The 13,060-nt window shown below is 43.6% G+C and overlaps 1 protein-coding gene across 4 annotated transcripts in view; it reads left to right on the top strand.

The window, feature by feature from the left end:
- HYDIN (HYDIN axonemal central pair apparatus protein) overlaps positions 1-13,060 on the top strand; it is a 415,044-nt gene that overhangs the window by 310,635 nt on the left and 91,349 nt on the right. For all 4 annotated transcript variants that reach the window (XR_004179730.1, XM_021932150.2, XM_021932149.2 and 1 more), the window contains exons 48-53: positions 4,411-4,619; positions 4,837-5,019; positions 5,776-5,895; positions 9,178-9,337; positions 9,445-9,617; positions 12,013-12,211. Coding sequence is in view for 3 of the 4 variants with exons in the window: in XM_021932150.2 (XP_021787842.2) it covers positions 4,411-4,619; positions 4,837-5,019; positions 5,776-5,895; positions 9,178-9,337; positions 9,445-9,617; positions 12,013-12,211 (1,044 nt within the window). In the remaining variant the exon portion in view is untranslated. The remainder of the gene's footprint in view (positions 1-4,410; positions 4,620-4,836; positions 5,020-5,775; positions 5,896-9,177; positions 9,338-9,444; positions 9,618-12,012; positions 12,212-13,060) is intronic.

The raw sequence follows: 13,060 nt of genomic DNA, 5'->3' as shown, positions 1-13,060 counted from the left end.
TCTCTGGGATACAGCAAAGGTGATGCTAAGAGGAAAGTTCATAGCCCTAAATACCTACATCACAAAGACTGAAAGAGCACAAACTGACAGTCTAATGTCACACCTCAAGGAACTAGAGAAACAAGAACAAATCAAACCCAAACCCAGCAGAATAAAGAAAATAACCAAGATCAGAGCAGAACTAAATGAAATTGAAACAAACAAAAAAGCAATACTAAAGATAAGTGAAACAAAAAGCTGGTTCTTTGAAAAGATAAATAAAATTGATAGACCATTAGCAAGATTAACTAAGAAAAGAAGAGAGAAAAATCCAAATAACCTCAATAAGATACAAAACAGGAGATATGACAACTGACACCACAGAAATACAAAAGATCATTCAAGGCTACTATGAACACCTTTACACTCACAGACTAGAAAACCTAGAAGAGATGGATAAACTCCTGGAAAAATACAACCCTCCTAGCTTAAATCAGGAAGAACTAGATACCCTGAACAGACCAGTAACAAGCAGTGAGATTGAATTGGTAATTTAAAATTTACCAACAACAAATGTCCAGGACCAGACAGATTCACAGCAGAATTCTACCGGACATTCAAAGAAGAATTGATACCCATCCTATTGACACTATTCCACAAGACAGAGGAAGAGGGAACCCTCCCTAATTCATTCTACAAAACCAGCACCACCCTAATACCAAAACCAGGAAAGGACACAACCAAAAAAAGAAAACTGCAGGCCGATATCCCTGATGAACATAGATGCTAAGATCCTTAACATTTAGCTAACCAAAATCCTTAATATTTAGCTAATCAAATCCAACAACATATCAAAAAGTTAATCCACAATGATCAAGTGGCTTTCACACCAGGGATTCAGGGATGGTTTAACATATGCAAGTCAATAAATGTGATATACCACATTAACAGAATTAAAAACAAAAATCATATGATCATCTCAATAGATGCAGAAAAAGCTTTCAACAAAATCCAGCATCCTTTTATAATTAAAACTCTCAGCAAAATCGGCACACAAGGAACACACCTCAGTGTAAAAAAAGCCATCTATGACAAACCCACAGCCAACATAATACTGAATGGGGAAAAGTTGAAAATGTTCCCTCCAAGAACTGGAACAAGACAAGGATGCCCACTCTCATCACTCCTCTTCAACATTGTACTGGAAGTCCTTGCCAGAACAATCAGACAAGAGAGAGAAATGAAGGGTATCCAAATGGGCAAAGAGAAAGTCCAACCGTCACTGTTTGCTGATGACATGATCATTTACTTTGAAAACCCTAAAGACTCCTCTAGAAAGCTCCTAGAACTGACAAAAGAATTCAGTAAAGTTTCTGGATACAAAATTAATGTACACAAATCAGTAGCTCTTCTATACACTAACAATGAACAAGCAGAGAACCAAATTAGGAACTCATCGTCTTTTACAATAGCTGCAAAAAAACAAATAAAATACTTAGGAATATACCTAACCAAGGAGGTGAAAGACCTCTACAAGGAAAGCTACAAAACACTGCTAAAAAAAATCATAGATGATGCAAATGGAAACACATCTCATACTCATGGATGGGTAGAATCAATATTGTGAAAATGACCATACTGCCAAAAGCAATCTACAAATTCAACGCAGTTTCCATCAAAATACCACCATCATTCTTCACAGAATTAGGAAAAAATTATAAAATTCATATGGAACCAAAAAAGAACCCACATAACCAAAGCAAGACTAAGCAAAAAGAACAAATCTGGAGGCATCACACTACCTGATTTCAAACTATACTATAAGGCTATAGTCACCAAAACAGCATGTTACTGATATAAAAATAGGCACATAGACCAATGGAACAGAATAGAGAACCCAGAAATAAACCCAAATACTTAAAGCGAACTGGTCTTCAACAAAGCAAAAAAAAAAAAAAAAAAAAGTGGGGAAAGGACATTCTTTTCAACAAATAGTGCTGGGGTGATTGGCTAGCCACATGTAGGGGAATGAAACTGGATCCTCATCTCTCACCTTATACAAAAATCAACTCAAGATGGATTTAGGATTTAAATCTCTTAAATCCAAGACCTGAAACTATAAAAAGTCTAGAAGATACCATTGGAAAAACCCTTCTAGACATTGGCTTAGGCAAGGATTTCATGACCAAGAACCCAAAAGCAAATGCAATAAAAATAAAGATAAGTAGCTGGAACTTAATTAAACTAAAGAGCTTTTGCACAGCAAAGGGAACAGTCAGCAGAGTAAACAGACAATCTACAGAGTGAGAGAAAATCTTCGCAATCTGTACATCTGACAAAGGACTAATATCCAGAATCTACAATGAGCTCAAACAAATCAGCAAGAAAACAACAAACAATCCCATCAAAAAGTGGGCTAAGGACATGAGTAGACAATTCATAAAAGAAGATATGCAAATGGCCAACAAACATATGAAAAGATGCTCAACATCACTAATGATCAGGGAAATACAAATCAAAACCACAGTGTGATACCACCTTACTCCTGCAAGAATGACCATAATGAAAAAATAAAAAAACAGTAGCTGTTGGCATGGATCCAGTGCATCAAGAAACACCCTTCTACACTGCTGGTGGGAATGTAAACTAGTGCAACCACTATGGAAAACAGTGTGGAGATTCCTTAAAGAACTAAAAGTAGAACTACCATTTGATCCAGCAATCTGACTACTGCGTTATCTACCCAGAGGAAAAGAAGATATTATACAAAAAAGATACTTGCACATGCATGTTTATAGCAGCACAATTCACAATTGCCAAATCGTGGAACCATCCAAAATGCCCATCAATCAATGAGTGGATAAAGAAACTGTGGTATATATATACAATGGAATACTACTCAGCCATAAAAAGGAATGAATTAATGGCATTCACAGCTACCTGGATGAGATTGGAGACTATTATTCTAAGTGAAGTAACTCAGGAATGTCAAACATCGTATGTTCTCACTGATATGTGGGAACTAAGCTATGGGAACGCAAAGGCATAAGAATGATACAATGGACTTTGGGGACTTGGGGGGAAGAATGGGAAGGGGGCAAGGGATAAAAGACTACAAATAGGGTGCAGTGTATACTGCTCGGGTGATGGGTGCACCAAAATCTCATGAAACTTATGTAACCAAACACCACCTGTACCCCCAATAACCTATAGAAAGATAGAAAAATAATAAAAAATAAAAAATAAACATAACACCAAAACACAATATAGGAACTTTGATTAGATGCTTATTTGGGAAAAAATGTCTATAAAAGACACGCCTGAGACCAGGCACGGTGGCTCACGCCTGTAATCCCAGCACTTTGGGAGGCCGAGGCAGGCAGATCACAAGGTCAGGAAATCGAGACCATCCTGGCTAACATGGTGAAACCCCGTTTCTACTAAAAATATCGAAAATTAGCCAGGCGTGGTGGCAGGCGCCTGTAGTCCCAGCTACTCGGGAGGCTGAGGCAGGAGAATGGCATGAATCCAGGAGGCGGAGCTTGCAGTGAGCCGAGATCGCACCACTGCACTCCAGCCTGGGCCATGGAGCGAGACTCTGTCTCAAAAAAAAAAGACATGCCTGAGACAAACAGGAGAATTTTAATGCAGACTGTGTGCCAGAACGATGGTGTGGAATTATTGTTCCTTTTCTTAGGTGTGATGACAGTAGTGTGCAGGATTGCAGGAGAAGGTCCTTTCTTGAGGAGGTGTATTTAGAGGCAGAGTCATCATGTCTGCAAATGGCTCAGGAGAAAAAGTGGCAACTGTTAAAACTAGTTATTACTGTACTAGGCCTTCAACTCTTAAAGTTTTCTTTTTTAAAAAACGGTGGAAATGATAAATAAATTAAAGGCAAAACATTTTTTTGATCAGGAAACATGAAAATACCACTAGAAAAATGGGAACTTATTAAACACAGCAGATTAAACACATGTTTATCTCTGCCTCTCCCAAAACAGTCAGATTTTCTATTCACGTATAATTCTAAGAATAAAGAGAAGGAGAGAGAGCTGGTGGTGAGGGGTATAGGCCCACAAAGTATTAGGAATTAGACAGCAAGCGGATGGTGATAACTGGCTTAGTGGTGCCAAGAAGGCTACAAGCCCCACTGGCCATGGTAGGTATTGCCAGGAGCTAAGACTTGAGTTCCACACACACCCTCCAGCTTCAAGCTTTCTCTAGGGTTTCATCTTCATCCTCTGTCTGAGGGACTAGGGAGCCAAGGAATGCACTGCTCTTGTCACCACCTAAGACTAGACCCTGCCCTGCTCTAGGCTTCCTGACCCTGCAGCACCATCTCCCGAGATGACAGACATGTAGCCATCTCTGCCTTCTGTTTGTGTGTTCAAAAAGTGAATATTTAAGACCTCGTGCTCATTTTTAATTAAGGCTCAAGAGGAGCAGACCAGCTCATCTAAGGGGGGCAAACAGAAAGTGAAAGAAAAGATAGACCAAGTTGTCGAGACTCAGAAAGACAAGCGTCGCGTGGCCTTAAACAGGAAAGTCATTTCTGGGGAACCAGCAGGAACCATTTCCCAGCTGTCAGATACAGACCTGAACAACTTCAACGGGCAGCACTCCCAGGAGAAATTCACCAGGTGGGCCTCCCAGCAATCCAAGGAGGGGAATGTGGGCCAGAGCCCACATTGAGGGTGTGGCTGTCACAGCACTGGAGGGGAACAGAGCTGTCCTGCCTGTGGGGCTCCAGGGGCCGCCATGCCTACCCCAACAGGACAGGACTTCCAGGCAGCTCTCCTGTCTTCTCTTGGCCAGAGGGGAGCCTCTCACTTTACAAACCTGTGTGGTCATTTGCAGACTGAATCACTTCCGGTGGATCGTGCCAGCCAATGGTGAGGTAACGTTGCAGGTGCACTTCTCTTCTGATGAGTTCGGAAACTTTGACCAAACTTTTAACTTTGAGATCCTAGGAACTTGCTGCCAGTACCAGCTCTACTGCCGAGGCATCTGCTCTTACCCATACATTTGCCAAGACCCGAAGTAAGTGTGTTTCATTTTAAAAGAAAAGGTTGACAGATGTGTTTTCGTTTTCCTCTGTGGCACTTTGAACAAGGTGGTTCTTACCATAACGTGGAGCTGGGGCAGCACCCCAGCCCCTCTTGTCGTATCAGCTTCCATGTCTTGATTGTTGACTAAGAGCCACAGGGAGGACATGATACTACCAGGATTCCCAGACTGCAATAAAGAGAATGATCATAGGTGCAAAGGGGGAGGAAAAAAGCCTTCCTTTGGCAAATTAGTTTGCTTATTTAACTATTAAGCAAATTTAAAGCAGTTCTATCCTGTAGTGTAGAAACCATGTGTGACTCTGCATGGGCGAACTTTTTCCAAGCTACTGAACACCACTGTGCAGCTCCTACACAGAAAAGCACCTTGCTGAGCAACTGGCCACATTAGACCAAGGGACTCAGAAGCTAATTCATATCTCCCAGAACTAGTTTTCCATAGGGATTCTCAGGAATGTTTTCAGCTGGGTGCACTGGGACGGAATATCTGACTCAGCTCCGTCACCACTCCTCATTATGGAAGACACCACTGGGGAGTCTTTTTTTCAAGTTCACATCATACTGTCTTCTCTGGTGGTGGGAAGGAGCTGGGACAAAGAAGAGTCACTCTGTCTCCAGACGCCTGGACCCTGTGTTGAGCAGGGAATATTGAGTTTATGTAAACATCACGTAGCAGCACCGAACTTCTGTTCAGGCAGCCTCTCCTCACCTCTTCCTCTCCTGTGTTCAGAGTGGTATTTCCTCAGCGGAAGATAGACATGAAGGCAAATGAGGTCATCTTTAAGAAGTATGTTATGAGCACGGAGACATACTACTTCGGGCCACTGCTTTGTGGAAAATCAAGAGATAAGTAAGTGTTCCATTGTTTTAAAGCAGATTTCAGACTCCTGGGTTGGGCTCATGAACAGTATAAGTAGGATTCCTATGTATATAGATGTGACTTTTACTAATGCTGCCTCTTTTAGCCCCAACCACAAATCAGGAGAACTGGGTTCTTGTGTCCCAACTCCCTGCTGGACACCCAGAGGAATGAGGGTGCCATTTTCCCATGTGGGAAAGCCTAGGGGAGACTTCAGGCTTGATCAGCGTAGGATCAAGGGTTCGCTTTGGCTTATGTTTGGTTTAAGAGGCTAGGAAGATATTTCTGTAGTCACATGAAGCAGAGAATAGGTTATACAGCTTCGGTTCTCAAAGGAGAGGTCACTCTTGAAGGCAACAAAAGCCACAGACATAGATGAGATTGCCTGAGAGAGGACCATACAGGTAAGAAGAAAAGGAGTCCTAAATAACTACAATATGCGCAAAAGGAGGAGCCAGGAGGTGAGAAAGAGGCCAGCACTACTGGGGAAGCCAAAAAGACCAGTGTCATGGAGCCATGAGAAGAGGACATGGTTGCTACAGTGAATGCTGCAGAGAGGACAGAAAGATGAGGGCACAGATGTCCACAGGGTTCAACAACATGGAGGTCACTAGGGGCCTTAGCAAGAGTCCTGTACCCAAGCAAAGTGAAGTGAGAAGTCAGATGAAAGATAACTTTGGAGAAGCTTGGCTGTGAAGGGAGATGGGAGGAAAGCCTGGAGCACAGGGCAGGCTGTTTGTGCGATGTTGTTCTTATGATGCTTGCATGCCGAGAGGAAATGGAAGGAAGAGGTTGGAATTTCAGGAGTCAGGAAGGGCCGTCAATGGCATAGTTCCCTGAGACAGCACAGTGGGATGTGGGGAGGCTGGCTTGTGCCTGGAAGAGGGCCTGTCACTGCATGCCAGCAGGGAGAAAGGCGAGATGGCATCGCAGAAGGTAGGTTTACAATTTGATTGGAAGGGTGAGGAGGCTTCTACGCAATCACGTCTTTTTCTCCTTGACAAGTGTTGCGTGGTCATCCCTTGCAAGTGAGGGCAGTGGAGGAAGTTTAAAATCTTGAGGAAATAGAGGGGGTATGAAAAACAGTTTTTGTGGAAAGTAGGAGAGGGAGCGTGTTAGAGAAACAGACTAAGATTTTTAGGCAGAATTGGGGACCCATAGGTGAGACTGATGATCAGACATTCTCAGTGATACTCGTTTTTTCAGTTATATACAAATTTCTTACCATATAGGCAGGGAATGAAACCAAAACTGGAACCAAGGTCTCCACCGTGACTTTACTCAACACAACATTTCGTGTGCTGAGTAGAGGGTGTTAATTTCTGGGCTTTCTCGGTGCAGCTCATGGGCCATCTTTGTCCTCCATTCCCTAATTACCTCCACTTTATTCCCTGAGACGCTGGATTAAAAAGTGAAGGTAAAGGTAATTTGCTGATGCTGGAGAGGATCTTCAAAGCCCAACAGGAGGGCTTAGGAGGGAAAAGTATGGTCAGGTTGATGGATATGAGGTAGAGAACAGTCTGGGAGTGGGAGTCAGGGAAACGATGGTTATTCAAAGAGGTACATGTTTGGGGCAGCACTGGAATTAACCAGGATGTGGGGCCAGATGACACTGATCTGGGAGGACAGTGACTATGGTTAGCCAAAACAAGTTCTAGTACAACTGGGTATTATTCACTTATTCTTTTTCTTTTCTTGTCTTTTTTGTTTCTTTTTTTTTTTTGAGATAGCGTCTTACTCTGTCACCCAGGCTGGAATGCAGTGGTGCAATCTTGGCTCACTGCAGCCTTGAGCTCCCAGGCTCAAGCAATCCTCCCACCTCTGCCTCCCCAGTAGCTGGGACTACAGGTATGTGCTACCACACCTGGCTAATTTTTGTAGAGATGGGGTTTCGCCATGTTGCCCAGGCTGGTCTCGAACTCCTGAGCTCAAGCAATCTGCCCACCTCAGCCTCTCGGAGTGCTGAGATTACAGGCGTGAGCCACTGTGCCCAGCCTGTTCACTTATTCTTTTAAACCGTGCTGAGCCTCAGTGTCCTCATCTGCAAAATGGGAAAGCAACAGATTCATGAGGACTGAGCTGGGTAACGCACATGGAGCCCTTAGCACAGTGCCAGATGGAAGTGATTAGTGGTTGAGAAGGCCGCACCCCTTTGGCAAATATTCACATGGAGAGTTCTCTGTTTCTCTGACTCTCATTTGGTCTCTGTCATTCTCTCTCCTTTCATCCTCCATCGTGGCCTGTCTAAAACCTTCTTCAAGTTATTCTGCTTTCCTAGCCTGTGCTGTGACCTCTGACGATGTGCCCCTTTTTCCCTTGGGCCTTCTGGTTTGTTTCGCTCAGTTACTATTAACTGAGTCTCCCTCAATGCCCACAGTGCTCAACTCTAAAGATCTCTCCTTAAGGTACAAAGGAACAGAAACTGCCTCCTAACAGGGAACAAGGCCAAATGAATTCATGTCAGAACAGTAACATTCTCTGAGGGTTTGAGAGAAGGAGGTGAATGAGGTCATCTGTAAAACAGATGTGAAATAAAAAATTACTCAAGTGAGGCCAGGCACAGTGGCTCATGACTGTAATCCCAGCACTTTGGGAGGCCCAAGCAGGCGGATCATCTGAGGTCAGGAGTTCGAGACCAACCTGGCTAACATGATGAAACCCCGTTTCTACTAAAAATACAAAAAATTAGCTGGGCATGGTGGCATGCACCTGTAATCCTAGCTACTCGGGAGGCTGAAGCAGGAGAATTGCTTGAATCCAGGAGGCGGAGGTTGCAGTGAGCTCAGATGGTGCCACTGCACTCCATCTTGGGCAACAAGAACGAAACTCCCTCTCAAAAACAAAACAAAACAAAAAAAAGTTACTCAAGTGATCATCTCTCTCAGGGACATAAGCAGGTGGAAGGATAGATTTACGTATTTCTCAGAATTCTTTGCAATAATCATAGCTAACATTCATTGGGCATTTGCTATGCACAGCTGTCCTGAGAGCTTTAGATGTGTGATCCCACTTCCTATTCAGCAATTCTAGGTGGTGTTATCACCCTGTTTTAGAGATAAGGAGACCAAGGCTTGAGGGAGTCAAGTCACAGTGTAGCATTTATTCTCCAAGGCAAGTCTGCACAACTACAAACCTCATGTTCTTAGCCACCATGCCACTGCCTCCATGCAGCCACACTGTCCCTCTGAATTGCCTTTCATGTCACAGCCTTCTTTTCCACCTGCATTCTCATTCAGTCTTCATACCCTTAGCCCCATTCTTGTTCATCCCCAGGTACAAGTCATCCTTATTCCCAGGCAACATGGAGACGCTAACAATCCTGAACACTTCCTTAATGGTGGTGGAGGCATCCTTCTGTTTTCAGAATGATGTCAAAGCAAACACATACTTCCTGGAACCCAACACCATGGTCCTGAAACCCAATGAGAAGCAGGTACGGTCATATGGACACAAGTCACCAGGGCAAGGCTTTCTTGGGAAATTTGAGGCCTTGGCATCCTTGGTGTAAATGTACTTTCTTTTGACTTTTCCTTCCATCAGATATTAACCGTATGGGCCTACCCTACTTCCGTTGGTGTCTTTGAAGACAGCATTGTCTGCTGCATCAATGATAACCCAGAGCCAGCCATCTTCCAGTTAAGCTGCCAGGGGATCCGCCCGGAACTAGAGCTGGAACCCAGGCAATTACATTTTGACCGGCTTTTGCTGCACAGGTCAGAGTTCTAGATCATGTCAGGACTGGAATGGAATTTAAAGAGTGTTTAGTTCTAGGGTAACAAACTCATCCTGATTTATTCCAGACTCTCTTGGTTTTAGCACTGAAAGTTCTGCACCCTGGGAAACTCCTTGGTCTATGCAAACCAGGATGGTTAGTAAACCTATTTAATCAACAGATTGTTAACTTGGGTTCAGCGGATGAACTTCAGCAGGGCCAAGGACCCCACCTAAGATGAACTACCAAAATATGCATATGTCTGTGTTTCTTCAGAAGAAGGACGAGCTTTCTTCAGATTCTCAAAGCAGTCTATTGCCCAAGAGGTTAAGAATCTTTGCTCTAGAAGTTAGAGTAAAAGCAGAACATTAGACCAAAACTGGAACTTACATATTCATTAATTGGAATTATTATTGGAATTGGTATTATTATTCTAAATAGAAAAAAATGTTTATTTCTGGGGCTTCTTTGAGAGAATATTGTTATGATTGTTATGATATGTGTCCTGCATTCTTTAATCACCACCAGCAGCCCCATTTCCTGATAAATACCGGTTAAAGAACTAAGTAATAATTGAAGTAACCAAAAGTGCTTTTTCTTTCCTCTAGTGAGTCATGATCATGCCACTACACTCTCACTGGGGTGACAGAGCGAAACCTTGTCTCAAAAAAAAAAAAAGCAGAGAGAGAAAAATATTGGTAAAAATGAGCATAACCCCAGTAAATAGTGGGACAACATCAAGCAGTCTAACGTATTTGTGATTGGAGTCCCAGAAGGAGAAGAGAGAGAATGGGACAAAAAGTCTATATTTGAAGAGTAGATGGAACTTTCCCAAATTTGGTGAAAAAGCAAAAACTTACCTTTCCAAGAAGCTTAGCAAACCTTACGCTGGATAAATATAGTTATAGCCCAAGTCTTGCCACTAAATTTGTGACTTTGGGGCCATCAATTAACCTCTATAAGCTTCAGGGATTTTTTTGTTTTATTTCGTTTCAAGACAGAGTCTCCCTCAGTCACTCAGGCTGGAGTACAGTGGTACGATCTCGGCTTACTGCAACCTCTGCCTCCCGGATTCAAGCAATTCTCCTGCCTCAGCCTCCTAAGTAGCTGGGATTATGGGTGGGCATGCACCACCACACCCAGCTAATTTTTTGTGTTTTTTTATTTTTAGTAGAGACAGGGTTTCGCCATGTTGCCCAGGCTGGTCTCAACTCCTGAGCTCAGGCAATTCACCTGCCCCAACCTCCCAAAGTGCTGGGATTACAGGCTGAGCCACCACGCCTGGACGGTTCAGGTTTTTCATAGGTCATCTGGGGTTAATAATATCAACTCCACCTATTTTGTTTAATAGATTAATAACCAAGAAAGAAACCCACATTAAGTCAAAGTTTAGTCCAACTACTTAAAAGCAGAAATTAAGAGAAAATCTTGGAAACAGCCAGGAGAAAATGAAATGCAATATGACTGACTCCTCATCAGTAACAAAGGAAGCTGGAAGACAAGAGAATGGCATTTTTAATGTGCTAAAGGAAAATACAGTTGACCTTTGAACAATGCAGGTTTGAACTGGGTGGGTCTGCTTATATGTGAATTTTGTTTTCAATGAAACACAAATTGAAAATATGGTAGACCTAAATAAAACAATTCAAAAAAAGGTTTAAGAAATGTTGTTCAACACCCACACATGAAAGAGAAACTACGATTTTTAAAAATCATATGCTTGGCCGGGTGCAGTGGCTCACACCTGTAATCCCAGCACTTTGAGAGGCCAAGACAGGCAGACCACGAGGTCAGGAGTTCAAGACCAGCCTGGCTAACATGGTGAAACCCCGTCTCTACTAAAAATACAAAAATTACTGGGCGTGGTGGCAGGCGCCTGTAATCCCAGCTCCTCAGGAGGCGGAGGCAGGAGAATTGCTTGAGCCTGGGAGGCAGAGGTTGCAGTGAGCCGAGACTGTACCACTGCACTCCAGCCTAGGCAACAGAGCAAGACTCTGTCTCCAAAAGAAAAAGAAAAGAAAAAGAAAAAAAATTACATGCTAAGGATATGGCCATTGTCCTTAGCAAACTAATGCAGGAACCGAAAACCAAATACCGCATGTTCTCACTTACAAGTGGGAGCTAAGTGATGAGAACCAGTGGGCACAAAGAGGGGAACAACAGACACTTGAGGGTGAAGGGTGGGAGGAGGGAGAAGAGGAGAAAAAATAACTGTCGGGTACTAGGCTTAGTACCTGGGTGATGAAATAATCTGTACAGCAAACCCCTGTGACACAAGTTTACCTATACAATAAACCTGCACATGAACCCCTGAACCTAAAATGAAAGTTAAAAAGAAAAAAAATGTGCAACTACAAAATTTGAAATGGAATTTCAACTTCCTTTTGTCTCTGCAGACTGGAATCCAGGGTAGTTCTTCTCCGCAATGTCACGCTCCTGCCTGTGGCCTGGCGGATCACCAGCCTCGAGCACTTGGGTGATGATTTCACCGCATCCATGATGCAGGGGACCATCCCCCCCGAGGCTGAGTATGGCCTGCACCTGTACTTTCAACCCACCAAGCCCGTCAATGTCAAGAAGGCTATTCGGTTGGAGGTGAGGCTTCACACCTCCACAGACTTGGTTATCAAAGCACATACGCAGACACACACACACGCACACACACACACACACACACACACACAGAGAGAGGTCTCCCTGTTACATGCTCCCATCTGATCCCCTTTCGATATCCCCAGTCCACAATATCTTGCTGTGCACACAACTGCAGGCTCCATAGAGGCAATATTGCTTATGGCTGATTTCCCAGTGCCAGGAACAGAGCAATCAATGTGGAAGGAAGGAACAAATAAATGAATGAAAGAATGAATGAACAAATGAGCAAATGGAGTTTCTGTACCTAGGTAAGCATCAGAGTCCTGATTTCACACACCTAAACCCAGTCACCTATCAGATTCCTATCTGGGTAAATGTCACCCTCCACCCTGTTGCCCCCAGCAGACACCTGGGGATCAGCCTTAATTTCCCCCTTTTCTTAATGGCCTCCCTTCCAACGCAGGCCTCCAACAAAGGTTGTTAATTTTACCTCCCAGTGTATCTTTTTTTTTTTTTTTTTTTTTTTTTTTTTTTGAGATGGAGTCTCGCTCTGTCATCCTGGCTGGAGTGCAGTGGCGCGATCTCGGCTCACTGCAACCTCCACGTCCAGGGTTCAAGCAATTCTCCTGCCTCAGCCTCCTGCGTAGCTGGGACTACAGGCACGCGCCACTACACCCAGCTAACTTTTTGTATTTTTAGTAGAGACGGGGTTTCACCGTGTTGGCCAGGCTGGCCTCAAATTCCTGACCTCAAGTGATCCTTGCGCCTCAGCCTCTCAAAGTGCTGGGATTACAGGCATGGTGCCTCCCAATGTGTCTTTCCCATCCACTTCTTTCTCCCCGCTGTTGC

Source organism: Papio anubis, chromosome 18, assembly GCF_008728515.1.
Source record: "Papio anubis isolate 15944 chromosome 18, Panubis1.0, whole genome shotgun sequence".
In the NCBI taxonomy this organism is placed as follows: Eukaryota; Metazoa; Chordata; class Mammalia; order Primates; family Cercopithecidae; genus Papio; species Papio anubis.
Note: the sequence above shows the minus strand (reverse complement) of the source record. Positions and strands in the feature narration are given on the sequence as shown.